Source organism: Neomonachus schauinslandi, chromosome 7 (genome assembly GCF_002201575.2).
Source record: "Neomonachus schauinslandi chromosome 7, ASM220157v2, whole genome shotgun sequence".
NCBI classification, from domain to species: Eukaryota; Metazoa; Chordata; class Mammalia; order Carnivora; family Phocidae; genus Neomonachus; species Neomonachus schauinslandi.
This window is the reverse complement of record NC_058409.1, coordinates 118,113,292-118,130,450: the sequence shown is the minus strand read 5'-3', so window position 1 is coordinate 118,130,450 and position 17,159 is coordinate 118,113,292. Positions and strand designations below refer to the sequence as shown.

General features: G+C 36.5%; 1 protein-coding gene across 2 annotated transcripts; it reads left to right on the top strand.

Moving 5' to 3' along the window:
* The first annotated feature begins 2,686 nt into the window (after positions 1-2,686).
* Positions 2,687-15,413, top strand: FBXO4 (F-box protein 4). Of its 2 annotated transcripts, XM_021696546.1 has the most exons (7): positions 2,687-2,875; positions 4,109-4,344; positions 6,715-6,935; positions 10,377-10,452; positions 10,564-10,739; positions 14,096-14,271; positions 15,225-15,413. In XM_021696546.1, the coding sequence occupies exons 1-7, from the start codon at positions 2,687-2,689 to the stop codon at positions 15,312-15,314; spliced, it is 1,164 nt and encodes a 387-aa protein (XP_021552221.1). In that variant the 3' UTR covers positions 15,315-15,413. The 2 variants fall into 2 exon arrangements, with proteins under 2 accessions (XP_021552221.1, XP_021552225.1); XM_021696550.1 differs by lacking the exon at positions 14,096-14,271 and having other exon boundaries at positions 15,225-15,244.
* The last annotated feature ends 1,746 nt before the right edge of the window (positions 15,414-17,159 follow it).

The following is a 17,159-nucleotide window of genomic DNA, read 5'->3' as shown; positions in this document are numbered from 1 at the left end:
AAATGTTCACACTTCTTTGTAAAAGCTGAGAACCATTTCAGTACTTTATACTTGAATTGAAACACATTTTTTTCTTGTGCTATTTCTTTCTTGCTCCTAGAGAGGGAGAAGAAATGCCATATGGTTAATTAATTCGTGATTCTTTTTCTTGTCTGAACAGCCTCACAGAAGTAAGCTTCAGTTGGATTAGTTATTGGCCATTAGCAACAGCATGCAAGAAAAATAACGAAACTTTAAATTCAGATCTCATGGAACCTCAGTGTCAGGCTTTATTGGATTTCTGTTATTTGACATTTAGATCCCCAGATACTTATGAAGTATAGATTCAAGCCAGTAAGTACTGTGTTCACTATTAAGCATTAAGCACTCTGCTTAATATATATGAAGGGACAGTGTGTGTGAGATGTGTATGTATATTATGTTAAATATAATTATGTATTTATATGCATACACACAACTTACATATATATTCCCTGTAGCCTATCATGATCCTTATAGACAGTAATAGCTTTATGAAGCTTTATGAAGTTGCTGATCCTTTAGTCTTGAAGACTAAAAATGGGGGATTAATTTTTCAACAGGTGATTTGGGTTATCTGTGAGAGACTGTTTTGACTAAGAGAGTCAACTAAACTAAAGAGGGACTAAATGAATAATAAAACTATGGACAGAGGTTGAGTGTGAAATTTAGAATTTCCATATTTAATATCTTCACAAAAAGAAAGGATAATTGCAGGTTCTGGATATTGTAAGCAACTACTGGTTGACAATGAGTTTAAACCAGATTATGTAGAGATCTATTATGTCCATTCTCAAGAATGGAATTTTTAAAGCCACTGGATTATTTTGAATGTATTTTTCTTGTTGCATGGTATAACCAATAATGCTGTCTTGCTCTTTATTGAATAATCCTAGAGACTTAAAATTTTATAACCTTAGAATGAAATATTCCTTTAAGGAACAAAGCTCTAGTTTTTGAGCAGAGTATTCTTTGGATTATATTGAGGTAATCTATTTGAAAATGAATGACACATAGTACTAAATAAGTATTTGTGTCCGTCTTACCAGTAGAGACTATACCCAGTTCAAAATAATAGGTTCCCTTTGTTGAAAAGAAAACTACAGGCCCCAAATGGAATCACTTATTTTAAGGGCCTCACTTCAACAAACCCAAGACTTCATACCTAACCTAACTGCAGTTTCAGCCCTCTCAGGAAAGTAACTTTTTTTTTTCTTTTAAAGTAGGCTCCATGCCCAGCATGGAGCCCAACCCCAAGACCCTGAGATCAAGACCTGAGCTGAAATCAAGTCCCAGGCTTAGTCAACCTACCCACCCAGGCACCCCAAGAAAGTACCCTTCAACATGGAATTCCTGGTTAGGCACGAGGAAATTTACTGATAGACCTCTCCCATTCCCCTTAGGAGGATGACTTTGTTTACAATAGTGTACTTTTTGCCAATAATTTCCTTTTTTCCCATTCCTTTCTGCCTTTAAAGATTTAATTTTTTTAAAGAAATATCTACACCCAATGTGGGGCTGAACTTAAAACCCTGAGATCAAAAGTCTCATGCTCCACCAACTGAATCAGCCAAGTGCCCCCATTTTCTGCCTTTATTTTCAATTTTTAAAAAAGATTTATTTATTTGGGGGAGGGCGTGCGGCAGGGGGAGAAGGAGAAAGAAACCCAAGCAGACTCTACTCTCACACTGATCCTGAGTTCAGGACCCTGTGATCACAACCGCCGCCCAAGGCAGGAATAGGAACCTTAACCCATTGCGCTACCCAGGTGACCCTCTACCTTTAAAAATCTTTCTTGTCCTGCAGCTCAATGGAGCTCCTTTTCATTTGCGAGACGGATGCTTCCAGATTTATGAATTGCTTAATAAAGCCAATTTGATCTTTTACATTACTCAATTTTTTGTTTTTAAATATCTTTTAATGTGGGCTATAGCATAGTTTCTTAAAGCCTTTTCAAAATAAGGCTGGACAAAGTGAGTAAAATGGATAACTGTTCCGACAGATTAATAAACAAGCAGGATTTCAGCAGTACCATATCTGGTTTCTCCTCTTATTCTGGCCCTATTTTGCTGCCCTTTTATGGGATGCCTACGTTCGGGAATTTTTAAATGTACCTAAAATTATAGAGAGAATATAGACTCCTCACCTTGGCATGAGGTCCTTCGTGATTGGGCCCCTGGCCACCTCCCTGGTCCATTTTTGCTAATTCCCAAGAAAACAAACAGTAAATCGGAGACTAAAAAACAATCAAAAAACTGCACACCCAGCACAGCGGTGCTGAGAAAGGAAGCAACTGGCTATTAAGCCTAAGGTAGCGGAAGAGGGCCAGCTACCGAATAAGTAGGGGCCACCTAGGCCCAGACGAAGTGGAAATGGGTCCCAGACAGAACGACTTTGGGAGAAGTAACGAAATTTTATAAAGGGGCGAGAGATTTCACGTGAGCGGGTGAGGTTCGCGGGGTTGAGGCCTGAAGCGAATGGGGCAGTTTCTCGGCGGGAGCTTCAAGCTCGGTTGGAGACAACACACGTGATTGGGCCACCTCTCCGTTCCCTTCCAGGTCCCGAGGCTGTGCGCGGGGAGACGTGGAAGGAGAAAGGCGCGGGGCGGGAGGCGGAGAGCGGGGAGCGCGCGTGACCCTGCGGCGTGTCACGTGAGGCGCCGGCGGCCATGGCGGGAAGCGAGCCCCTCAGCCGAGGCAGCTCCCCTCAGCCGCACCACAGCGACTGGAGCCGGCTAGAGGCCGCCATCCTCAGCGGCTGGAGGAACTTCTGGCAGTCGGTGGGCAAAGAGAGGGCAGCGCCGAGGGCCTCTCAAGAGGAGGCGGATGAGGAGGCTAGTACCCTGACGCGGCTGCCGGTGAGTGGCGGCCACCGGCTGCGGAGGACCGAGGGGCCGCGCTGGGAGGGGCACCCCGCACCGGCGGCCTCTGAGGGTCTCAGCGCGCCCAGTCTGTGTCTGCCGCAGTCCTGTGGCCATTCCGGGCAGTGTCGTCACCTGGGAACAACAGTTGACCAGAAACGCCGAGGCGTTGACCTTTAGTGCTCGCAGACGGACCGAAAGTCGCAGCGAGACGCACCATCAGGGGCGCCCTGGTAACCGGCCAGGTCACCCTCAGGTCTTCTACCCGCCCCAAAACAAGTTTTGGCCCTAGAACACCCCGAACGTCAGGTTAAGGAAATGAGACCATTGCAGACTTTCTGGTTAGGCTGGGAAAGCCTTCAGCGACAGTGTGCTCAGCGCCTTTCATCTCAGGTTCAATGTACCAAAACACTGCGAGGAAATCATGGCTATTCTCTTAGTGCGTATTTCAAGTCACAAAACTCACACTTAACTGACAATGACTAAGAAGTGCCTCAAGTTACAACAGTCCACAAGAATTGTACACATCATTTATTGTTAAACTTTTCAGGCAGATGGGAAAATGGGAGAGAGGAGAAATTCTTAGAAATTGTACAAATTCTGTATCTCAGCTGGACTGTTGACACCTCCCTCTGACGTCCATCAGAAATTAAAAACTGCAGGCTTAAAATGTTCTTCCAAGGTTCTTCTTTTTGGAGAAGTTCTTTGAAATATAGATTTTATGGATAAACTCAGATGGCAGATTTACTCTTTGATTAGAACTAATGACAAAATCAGAAATGATTTGATAAAGGTTTTATTTTGAAGACTAGATTGTTTCCTTAAGTGATGTGTTAAGATATATGTTGTGGCAAAATACATGAGGAGAAATTAAAGGACCTGGTTATTTGGCTTGAAAAATACCAGAACAATGACTGGTCTTTCATGACTGTTTCAGTGTGTCAACAAATTAAATGTTCAGATATGTTTCTCTTCTGATGGCAGGAAAATAACTTAAGAATTATAGATTCAATTATTAAAAATACTGTTACATTGATCTTTGGTTATCTATAATAATTCTTTATTAATTTTGTAATTCCTCATGATATAATTATTAAAAAGATGGACTGTCCAGTTGACCTTTGGATTCCTAGTATAATAAAATAATTATTTGTTTGTAATTTATTATCAGAAAACAATTTTTAAGATAAGTTTTTCATCCCTTTTACCTATTTGTTGTTTCTATTTCAGGTTGACGTACAGCTATATATTTTGTCATTTCTTTCACCTCATGATCTGTGTCAGTTGGGAAGTACAAGCCATTATTGGAATGAAACTGTACGAGATCGAATTTTGTGGAGATATTTTCTGCTGCGGGATCTTCCTTCTTGGTCTTCTGTTGACTGGAAGTCTCTTCCAGATCTAGAAATCTTAAAAAAACCTATATCTGAGGTTACTGATGGTACATTTTTTGACTACATGGCAGTGTAAGTATCTAGTTTTATGAATTAAAAAGAAGATACTAAATTTGACTGTATTACAAGTCAATAGTTTAAATTAGTCTTGGCTCCGCCACTAATTCATTTCTTGGAATTTGGTTGTGTTTGTAAAAGCTGGGGATTAACTTAAATTCCTTCATACGACCCTTTCAGTTTTCACATTTTGTTATTGACTTGTGGTGCCTGACTCTAGAGTATTTGAATAATTGTAGATAGTTTATATGCCAAGAAGTAAAACATTTCTTAAAACTTTCATCATCTTTAGAACATTTGTCATTTTGTTAAATAGTGAATACTTTTCTGTATCCAAAAAAGGAATGATCAGTAATCAGAGACCAGTTCTTTAGCAGGGAAGAAAACCATTCTCAAGGTTCTGGGAAATGAGATTTTGTTACCACCCAAAAGCATTGACACTTTGAAATATCATGTAGCTGAGAGAATTAATGTTGTTGAACAACTGTAGTGTATTGGATTCTATGAGGGATGCTTTATGTATGTTTACTTATTTAGCCATCACTGAATTAAGAAAGTATTATTCTTGTGTTCTAGATGTGGAATTGAGGTTCAGAGTGGTTATGGATTTGCCTAAAGTCATATAGCTTGTAAGGGACTGTTCAGATTGGAACCCTGTCATGCCACCTTAAAAATATATAATGCCATTGGATCTGGATATAACCTACTTTATTGAGGGCCCCAAATTTAAGGCATTGTAAATAAAATTTAAAAAATATTTACGTTTTAGGTAAGACTTGTTTTACTCTGTTAGATTTAGTATCTAGATACAGGATTTTTTTTCATATTTTATTTGAGTTATTCAGATCTTTCCTTATTCTAATCTAAATGTCAAGTCTTGTGAGACTGCTTGATTAAAATGTATGTGATATGTTATATATAATTTCAGTAAGTGCTATTGTACTCTCACTTGCTGGTTGTTACTTCTACATTGTCCCACAAACAACCATAGCATCAAGTATATCATGCTGTGGAACCAACTTTTCCCCAGGAATAGAAGTAATCATAGTAACTACCATTTGTGATCATGTAAAGTATTTTTTTATTGAAGTATAATTAACATACAGTGTTCTATTAGTTTCAGATATACAGTATAATGATTGAACAATTCTATGCATTTCTCAATGCTAATCACGATAAGTGTAATCCCCTCTTATATCACCCACTCCCCTACTAACCTCCCCTCTGCCAACCACCAGTTTCTTTTTTTGTCTTTTTTTTCTTTGTTCATTGTTTTGTTTCTTAAATCATATAAATTAATTTCTAATCCTTCAACCCTGGGTTAATTGTTGTTGCTCAAATAATGCAGATAAAAAAACTTAAGTTAATACTATAAGTGGCTCATATAAACAAAGTGGCCAGATCTACCTAGCCTCAAAGTTGATTTTTTTTTTTCTTCTTGAATTATAAGTTTCGTAAATAAAGATCATTGTCTTGTTAGGTTAGTAATTGTCTTAACCACCTTGATTTAGTCAAAGGGCTTTAAGTTTTATTTTGATTTGGGTACTGTGTTTTAACTTTTGATAACGTGTAGAATTGGTAATTTAGAAATGTATAGCTATTGAAAGAAACTGTGTTTTTTTTTCCCACATGATTCTTAGTTTGCTAGGTTATCTTTAAGGAACATTAGAGCCTCCCTGTATGTTTAACACTTATTAAACTGTTACACTGGAGGCTGTTAATAGGAGTACTTAAGAAATTTGGTTATATTGGTGGCCTTACTAATTTCTATCCTTTTTTTTTTTTTTAACCTCTAGAGACATTTATGCTAACTATCCATATAGGTTAGTGCAATCTTGGCACTATTAATATTTTAGACCAAGTGTTTAGACCCAACTGTCCTGCGCACTGTCGGATGTTTAGCAGCATTCTTAACCTCTGTCCACTAGATGCCAGTAGCACACCACACACTGACCCCCAGTCATAATGACAAAAATGTCTGCAGACATTGCCAAATAAATGCTCCCTTGGGATGGGGAGGCAAAAATCTCCCCAGACTGAGAATCACTGTGCTATGTAGTGAGTTTTTATGACTGAACCAAGTGTTAGACCAAGTGTTCCATGAGAAAATCTAAATGAAAGATTAGAAAGTATGTAACTACTTCTTGGGGAGGACTTCCTTAACATTTGGACCACTTCTACTCCCAGAGTGCCTTTGCTTTTTCATGTCATGGCATCCAGCATACATATTATAATGTGTCTGTTCTCCACTTCCCTCCATGAGGATTGGAACTATTATTGTATCTCTTGTGTCTAGCAGGTTCTCAATAAACTACATATTGTTGAATGAATAACTGGCTACGTTTTTTTCTGTGTTAATTTTCTAATTGTGACAATTTTATACAGCTATAAAATGTGCTGTCCATATACAAGAAGATCCTTGAAATCTAGCCGTCCTATGTATGGAGCTGTCACATCATTTTTACACTCATTGATCATTCAGAATGAACCACGATTTGCTATGTTTGGACCAGGTTTGGAAGAACTGAATACATCTTTGGTGTTGAGCTTGATGTCTTCTGAGGAACTTTGCCCAACAGCTGGTTTGCCTCAGAGGCAGATTGATGGTAATTTTCATGTTAGTGTGTAGTATATAATAGTTAAAACACTTTGAGCTTGACACTAATGTTAAATCTTAAGAAATTAATTTTTAATTAACTCTTTGATGTAATGAAATAGAGTAATTTTGTGAATAGGCGCCCCTCCTCCCCAGGTCCCAAAGGACTGAAAGAGTTGATTTACTTTTTAAGAGAAGTGAGCTTCCTCTTATTTCCTCAAATTTGTGTAATCCAGAATATAAGATTATGTGAAAGTAAATTATACGTTATCAAGATGTTTGTACAGTACTTACCATATTTTAAAAGAATGTTAACAGCAAAAACCATTCAGCATCTACTATGTGCAAAGTACTTTGATATATTTTGGAATTTTTAAAAAGAGCTAAATTAACACCTTCCTCCTCTTTCTATGAAAACAATAATCATGTAGTTAGTTGGCAAGCAGAAGATATAATAAGTAACAATATAATCTAGCTTATGCTTTGCTTATTCATTTATTGAGAGCACCTATTAGATGCTAGAGGTGTAGCTATTTAAAACAAACATCAAAAATTTTTGTCTGCCCTGAAGACACTTGGTCTTGGCAAGGACAAAGATAAATATATAGGTGATTAGAATATGGAGTAATTAGCTCCCGGATAGAAAGATAAGGGTCAAAGAAGGCTCTTCGCTGAACATGATGCCTTATTTGAGTCATTAGGATGAGTTAAAATAGACCATTAAAAAAAGGGACAGAAGTATTGTGAGCAGTGAGAACTACATTTCTAAAAGCACAAAGCTCTGGATACATATGACACATTTGAAGTAGTTCTATGTGTCTAGAGTGGGGCTAGGTGAGAAGACATGTGTATGCCATGCTTAAGCATTTGGGAGCTGTTGAAAGATTTTAAACAGAGGAGTGAGATGATCAAGATTGCATTTGAGAAAGATCTGGCTCCTGAGTGGAAAATTGATTAGAAGAGGCTATAAAACATGGAGACCCATTAAGAAACCACTGTAATATTGTGAAAACATGAAGGATAATGTTGACTGAATATGTATGAGCATTATTTCTGATGTGGTTTTCATATTGGATGATAGTGCCATTCGCTAGGATAAGGAGGAGGAAGAGAAAGGTTTTTGAGGGATCTTTATAGGGAGGAGGACAGCTACTCTTTAGAATATGCTGACTTTGATAACTCTGGGAGATATAAGCAGAGATGCCTGCTGTAAGCAATCCACTTGAATGGAAGCTCCATTAGGGCAGGAGTCTTACCAGCTTTGTTCATAGCTGTGTTTGATGTCAGGCATGTAGTAGGCACTCAATATAGATTTGATGAATAAATGAACAAATGACTCAAGAGCAAGATCTGGGTTAGAAATCAAGATTTGGGAATCATATGGTGTCCACATGGACTTGGAAGTTTCTGAGGATGGAGAGGAATATTGTGAACCAGGTGCTGAAATCTTCAGTGAATGTTTGGAGGAAGGGGTTATCAAAAGGAGATTCATAAATGATGAGGTTGAGGAAGGGGAGATGGTACTACATCTGAATGGTGTATCTCAAAGAGATGGAGTTTTGAAGAGGGTTGGTGAGTAACAGGACATGGCAGTGAGGAGTAAAGAGAACATTGACCCCACGTCTTTACCCTGAGATGTGAGAGAAGAAGCAGTTTTGTTACTTGAGAGTGTAGAGGAAGAGAAGTAGCCTCTAAGGGTAGGCCAGTTCAGGTAAGGCCATGAGGTGGAACACCTAAAGGAGAGGTTGGGGATATGGGGAAATTTGCTGATCATGAAATGTCAGTTTTATTCTCCAGACAGCAGCAGAAATGATTGTTTACAAATGCCAATCTAATTATGCATCAAACCCTGCAAGATCAGGGAAGAATGGGGGGATGGGTTGTTGGCAATGTGGTACAGAATAGTATAGAGATCGTACTGGGTTGAGGTTAGATGTGTTGAGAAGGTAATCTCTGGAAATTAAACCGATGAAAACAAAGATCAGAAATAACAGTAGAATTTGTTTCTATGATCTCTTTGGGGAGTTTGTGCATCAAATCTGGTGGCCAGGGAACTAGGGTCACGCTTGCAGTCCCAGCCACCAAGATTTCTGTATATGTGTTACCTGGAATGGTGACATAAGATGGCAAGACAGGTTAATTTAAACAACTAGATTGGTTATGATACAGGAATTAAAGATACGAAAAGTGGAGTTGTCCTAAAGTAGAGGTAAGATTATATTAAGTTGTTTTTGAAGAGCAATGGTTTTGAAGGAAAGAGAAATAATGCAATAGGCATTTTTAAGCCACCTCTCCAGTTGCTGTCAGAAGAATGGACAGTGGGGGTCAAAAATGGATGTAGGAGACTGGTTAGACGTGATTGCAAAAGTCCAGATGAGGGTATGATAATTTAGACTAAAAGGAGGGATTGAGGATGGAGAGAAGTGGACAGATATAAAAGGGCATATATATAGCAAAAAGAAGTATAGCCATGAGAGAAAGAAGGATCTTTTCATGAGGCAAGAGGAGAATCAGCCTGAGTGTTAACACAGCCAAAGAAGGGAAGAGGTTAAGAAAGAAGGACAAGTAACAATATTGAATAATTCAGATAAAAGTAGTAAGAAGCTAGTATTTAGTACCTGTTATTTACCAGTCACTCTACTAGGAATTTTACATATGTAATCTCATTTAATGCTTACAACATCTCTAAGAAGTATGTATTATTTCTATATGTATTTTTAAAGATTTATTTATTTGAAAGCAAGAGAGAGCATGTAGAGGGAGGGGCATCGGAGGAGGGAGAGGGAGATAATCTCCAGCAGACTCCCCACCAAGTGTGGAGCCCAATGGGGGGCTCATTCTCACGACCCTGAGATCATGACCCGAGCTGATCAAGAATTGGACGCTTAACTGACTGAGCCACCAGGCACCCAGTATTATTTCTGTATTTTGATGTCAAAGCTGAGGCTCACAAAAAATGGCAATGTGGCAAATTCAAGATTATAACCTGTTTAATTTCAAATTTCAGTATCTGAATATTTCTTCAATTTTCTACAGTGCCATTGGTGACTCCCCATCAATTTAAAAACATTTTCAGAGGGAGAAAAAGCCATTTCACTGAATGTATACATGGAGTATATGACTAATGAGAAACAAAAAAGTTGAAAAATGAGTCTTAGTCTTGATAAGTATTAGTAGCTGTTAATGATGCAGCTGCTAACATGATGATACAGAAAGGAATGCTATAAGCCTATTAGTTCATTCTTCATCCATATTTTTATTACCATGTAAATGGAAATTGCATACAGCACCTTTTCTTCAACATAAACATTTCATTTTATTCCAAAGCTATACATAATTTGTCATGGACTTTTTGGTTGCTCTCTTTTTCTTGCACTGGATAATTTTTTTCAATGTGATCTTTTTCTATTTATTAATGACTTGTTTTGATAACTGTAATTTTCTTCTCTAGGTATTGGATCTGGAGTCAGTTTTCAGTTGAGCAACCAACATAAATTCAACATCCTGATATTATATTCAACTACCAGGTAAGGCTGCCTACTTGGTGGCCTACCTGGGGCATCAAGACTTGGATACTTTGGGGGGGCGGGGTGGAGTCTGCTTAGTATTTATATTTTATATTTACATTTTTCTTATAGAAAGGAAAGAGATAGAGCAAGAGAAGAGCATACAAGTGCAGTTAACAAGATGTTCAGTGTACAGAATGAAGGAGATGATCAACAAGGAAGCCGGTATAGTGTAATTCCACAAATTCAGAAGGTGTGTGAAGTTGTTGATGGATTCATCTATGTTGCAAATGCTGAAGCTCATAAAAGTAAGCATTATTTTCTTTTTAAGAGAACTTTTTTGCACAGCAAATAAAATACATTTTAGGCTTTACTGTGGCTTCTTAAGAACATGATGGTTAATTTAATAAATGTGATTCTATGACCATTACTGTTAATAGTGAGTTCTCAAACCTTGATGTGCATTAGGATCACCTGGGGAGCTTATTAAAAACAGCTGCCTGATTCCTATTCTGATGGATTATAATTCATAGATTTGGGTTGTTTCTTGGGCATCTGTTTTTTTTTTTAATAAGCACCTACAGAATTCTGATGCATATCAAAGTTTGATACTGTAACTACATAGTATTTCTTTGTTGTATGCTTCTGCACTTATTATTGATGTTTTGTCTGCTTCTAGCTCTATTCAAATAATTTATGCAGATAACTGGAAAATTTTACCTTAGTTTTAATTACCCAGATAGTAGAGAGATGTGTGTGGTGGAGTGTTAATTAAGTAGATTAGTTAAGAACACTCTCTACATATTCTGAATAATTGCCCTTCACAATGCTATTTAGGCATAAAATCAGAATATTATTGGGCCACAAACCAGTATTGTAATTTTTTTCCCAAATCTTTTGTGAATAAGTTAGGGCATATATTCATCTCATTCAGAACAAGGTAGCAACATTGCTGAAAGAAAGTTTGTGGTGCACTGAAGTTAACCAGAGCAACAAAAACTAAGTCCAGGTCAACTACTACTGACTAGTTGGAATCAACCCACTGCATTAGTGGTCTAACGGAAGAAGCATGCCCATTTCTGGGAATAGATTCTCTTACCTCATTCTCTATTGTTCTTTTACATAAAACATTTAACATTAAATTAAAAATTATAAGACACAAAAAAGTCAAAATGAAATGACCCATTTCAGGAGATAAAGCAATCAGTGGAACCATACCCAGAGATGACTCAGATGTTGGCACTCTCAGAAAGGGACATTAAAATAACTATGATTAATATGTTAAAGGATCTAGTGGAAAAGATGCAAAATATGTGTGAACAGATAGGGATTTTCAACAGAGAGAAGGAAGCTGTGAAAAAGTATGGGAATGCTAAGTATGAAAATATAGGAGGTGAACACTTTCCTTAGTGGATTTATCAGCAAAAGAAACCTTTGGTGAACCTGAAGATAAAATGAAATTATCCAGAGTGAAACACAGAAAAAAGAGGAGGAGTGAGGAACAGAGCATCCAAGAACTGGGGGAACCCATCAAGGAAAACAACTCAGGGGTCAGTGGACTTTTTCTTAAGGGGCCACATAGTAAATATTTTAGGTGTATAAGCTATATGATCTCTCACAGTTACTCAAGTCTGATGTTAGAATGCAAAAGTAGCCATAGACAATTTATAAACGAATGGGCATGGATGTTTTTAAAAAATTATTTATAAAAATAGATCCATAGACCGTAGTATGCCAATACCTGGTCTAACTCGTGTGTAATTGGAGTCCCAAAACATGAAGAAAGAGAACAAGGAAAAAGAAATTTTTGAACAGATAATGACCAAAATTATTTCAAAATTACTGAAAGACAACAAACCACATATTCAAGATGCTCAGAGAACTCCAAATAAATTTTAAAAAATAATAATACATAAAAATAAATCTAGGTACATTATAGCCAAACTGATGAAAACCAAAGATAAAGAGATTATCTTGAAGACTGCGAAGCAGAAGGAAGAATACATATAGAGGGCCAAAGATAAGGACAGAATTCCTGAAAGAATTGCTGAAGGCAATGAAGGGAAATCTTGACAGTGTTGCAAAGTGGGGAAAATCTTGTATCCAAAGATATCTTTCAAAATGAAGGCAAAATAAAGACTTTCGGACAAAACCTGAGAAAGTTCATTATCAGCAGATTTGCATTACAAGAAATATTAAAGAAAGCTCTTCAGGCAGAAGAATATGATACCAGATAGAAAAATGGATCTTCATTAAAAAATTAAGAGCCCTGGGATGGAAGCAATGTATATATAAGATTTTTTTCCTAATTTAAATTTTTTTATAATATGTAAAGGAAAAATGGTAAGAATGTATTGTGAGTATATGATTCTTTTAAGTAAGATATACCAATACAGACAAATGGAACAAATGGAACTACATTGTTATAAGGTTCTCCTATATGTGAAGTTGTGTAATACTATCTAGAGGTAGACTGTTATAAGTTGAAAATGTACATTGTAAATCCTTGAGTAACCACTAAAAAAGTGTGAGAGAGGTACAATTAAACAAGCCAGTAGTGAAGATAAAACGGAACCATTACAAATCTCAGTCCAAAGAAGGGGGATAAAGGAACAAAGAACAGATGAGACAAGTCAAAATCTAAGAGGTATATGATTAGATTTAAATGCACCCTGTTGATAATGACATTAAACATTCATTTTCTGTCAATATAGAACAAATTTCCTTCAACCTAGTGGCTTAAAACACCTATTAATTAGCTCATAGTTCTCTGTGTCAGAAGTCAGCACAGCATGACATCAGGTTAGATGGGTTGTGGCACTTTCTGGTGGCTCCTGGGAAGAATCTGCTTTCTAACACACTGAAGTTACTGGCTGAGTTCAGTTCCTTACAATTGTAGGATGGAGGTTTTGTTTTCTTGCCAACTGTCAGCTGGGAGCTGATGTCATCTTTTAGAAGGTATCTTCATTTCTTGCCTTGTGACTCCCTCTTCTCTTCAAATCCAGCAATGGAGAATCTTTCTCACCAGGAGAACCTCATCTCTTTAAGGGCCTACCTGATTAGGTCAGCCTCACTGAGGATAATCGCTCATTCTTGAATTCAGCTGTGTCTTATAATGTAGCCTACTCATGAAAATGGTATCACTGATTCTAGATTCCTCCCACTCTCAGAGGGGAAGAGATTATACAAGGGTGTGAGTCATTGGGGGTCCTTTTAGAATTTTGACTACCTCACAATGTCAGTGATTTACACAGTCCAATGAAAGGCAGAGATTGTTAGTTTAAATAAAAGTGCTAGACCCAAGTCTGTGTTTAAATTGTTTAAATTAAGGTCTTTGAAAGAAAGGGTAGTGATAGCTACAAAATTTATGAGAGGAAAATATCTATATCAAAGTATTTTTTCCTTTAAAATATGGAGACATCTGAATGGTACTGTGACTTTTTTTCCTCTAATTTCACTGAAATTCCTATCCTTGAAGGTTACCTAATGTAATTTTGTGACAGATCAGTAAATGAACAGCTGTAAATGAACAGCAGTAGAGGCAGTTTGTTATGTTTGGATCCTGGTAATTTTTTTATTTCCTTGTTTTGTTTTTAAGTTTGTTTTATTATTTTTAAAATCTTTATAAGTAATGCAAATTAAGGGTTTTGACTACATTCTCTAGGACATGAATGGCAAGATGAATTTTCTCGTATTATGGCAATGACAGATCCAGCTTTTGGATCTTCAGGAAGACCTATGCTGGTTTTATCTTGTATTTCTCAAGCAAATGTAAAAAGAATGCCCTGTTTTTATTTGGCTCATGAGCTGCGTCTAAATCATCTAAACCACCCATGGATGGTAAGGTCCTATCTTCTCTGGTGAGAAAAATCTTATTTTTCACTGTTCTCTATTTGATTTTATTCTTTCCTACTCATTCTCTTTAATGAAATAGCATTCAAAAAATAGTTTTAATAGCTTAATCAGTGGGAGATATTTGATTGGTATCAGTAAGTTTCACCTGATCATTTGCTCGCTACTTTCCTATCATAGATACAGTGAGATAGCAATTGGGGATTTTTTTTTTTTTAAATGCCAGTATCATGTTTTTTTTCAGCATTAAAATATTATGTTTTAAGGGTCATCAGAAATACAAATTTCATCTTATTGTTTCTTGCTTTCCAAATTTTATTTTAATCATGGAATCCTTTCTTCAAATGGAACCTTACATGAAAGCCCCTAAGTAAAATAAAGGAAAATAAAAATTGGAAATGCTTATGCTTAATAAGTTAGAGGATTTTCTTCCTTCCTCCCCATATACCTTCCATGGAGTTCTGAAGACTCTGTGGAACACAATTGGAAAGCTACTGATAAAGGTGTACCTTCCTGAGTGGTGGGAGTTTTAGCTTGCCATTAGGAAGAGTGGCAGTCTTAAAAAATACATTTTTGCAACTGGATATCACGTTTATCAGCTGGCTAGCTGAATTACATTGAAAAATGTTTTAGTTTTCAAAGTGGATCCTTTAGAGGAATTTTTTTCTAATACATACAAGCAAGTCATAGAAATGGTAGTTCTTCCCATTCCCAAAACTAAGTTCCAAGATAAGTAATAAGCCTCATATTGGTAATAATTATAGACAGAAGATCATATTTTTTTTTCTAAGTTCTCTAGAAGACAAAACTTGAATGACTCACCCAAAGTTTACTGGGATTTTTAAAATCCTGGGTTTTTTTTAGTATCTAGAAAAATGTTTCTTTTAATCATAAGATTTTGGACTCAGTTTCTTACAGTGGTCTCTCTTATCTGCTCATAGGTCCAGGATACAGAGGCTGAAACTCTAACTGGTTTTTTGAATGGCATTCAGTGGATTCTTGAAGAAGTAGAATCTAAGCATGCAAGATGATCCTCCTTTTAGATCTGGGGAACTGAAACCACTTTAAACATGATGTGGATATTTGCTCAGTCAGCCAATTTTGTCCTGCCTTTTTGCAGGTAGGCTTTATATTGGGACAGCTGTAACTGCTGTGTTTTTTACATAATTTTTACTTTTTACCTTAAATCAATTACAAGAAAAAAGTTTCAGTGCTAGCATTTAGCCCCTGAATGAACCTTTTAAGACTTTTTTTTGATAACTTTTATATTTTCTTTTTAAAAATATTAAATTCTGGAAAGGACAAGTTTGTACTTCCCTCATTCTTTGTGATTTCTAATTTCAGTTCAAAGGTTGCCCTGGTGGAGAACAGAAAATTTGCTAAGCTTTTATAGGTTCTTTTCAAGGGTCCTTAATTGTTATCAAAAAGAAGTTTTTATCTATTTTTAATAAATATACTGCTTAAAGACTGGAATATTCATTGGAATTGCACTTATTGTTATGGCCATACAACTTCTGTTTTGTTTTGTTTTTTCCTGAAACAGTAGAAATTAACTTTATATCCTATTTAATACTAATTCAGTGAAAATAACTTTCCTGGAACTTTTTGCTATTTCACATAACTGAAAGTTCATAAGATTCTAAAGCCAACTTCTATTCCATACTCATAGAGAAAACATTCCATAAGACATGAGCATAAGACCTTCTCACAAATTGCAGAGGAACTGATATAGCTTTCCTATGTCATTAGAACTGAGGACTTTTAACACTATAATAACAAGAGCACAGTATTTGGGTTAGGATTAGGGTTAGAGTTTAAAAAAAAAAAAAGCATAGTAGTGCCAAGATATAGCCCACAATCCCTGAGTGGGTGCTGCTCCAAAAAAGGGAGCTTCTACATCTTGGGTACACTCATTCAGAACTTGGCTTCAGCAACATGTAGTTGGGGGCAGGATGGGAAATGCTGACATCTCCCTCCTGGGACGATATTTCTCTAATTTAGAGAGGTAGTATGGTTCTGCTTCCTTGGCTGCCCCAGTCTAGATTGGAATTTCCATCTTGCTGAGTTGAAGGAGGGATGGGAGTGAGTGAGTCTTGGCTCAAATCCTAGACACTTCTGTTCTTACTGAGTTTTAGTAGATTTTTTTTGAAAATATTTCTTCATTTTCTATATGCTTTGGAATCATTTACAGATACTTGAAATGGCTGTTTTTTAAAAAATTATTTTCTCCAGTTTCTCTAGGGAGCCATTCCACAGAACCCCTCATGCTATTATGCTGAAAGTAGATCTCCCTATTTTCCTTTTAATATTTGTAGTACGTCACCATTCATTCCTGATACTGGTAATTTATGTCTTTTTTCTTCTTGACCAGTCTAGCTAAAGTTTTACTGATTTTATTATTATTCTTAAAAAAACCCCACATTTTTGTTTTACTGATTTATTCTATATTTCATTGATTTATGCTCTAATCTTTTCTGCTTTAAAATTTGTTTTGAGTTTTTATTCCATTTTCTTTTTTCTAGTTTTTTAAAGTAGAAATTTAGATCATTGATTCTATTCTTTTTTAAAAAAGTTATTTTAAGTAGGCTCCATGCCCAGTGTGGAGCCCAACATAGGCTTGAACTCACAACCCTGAGATCAAGACCTGAGCTGAGATCAAGAGTTAGGTTTTTAACTGATTGAGCCACCCAAGTGCCCCATTCCTTTTTTTAAAAATAAACATTTAAAGCTATTGATTGTCACCTGAGCCCTCTTTAGCTTCATGTAAACATTTTGAAATATTATGTATTTATTATTATGCAGTTAAAATATTTTCTAATCCCTTGAGATTAATTTTCAATCCATGGATTATTTAGTATTATTGTTTTAGTGTTGTT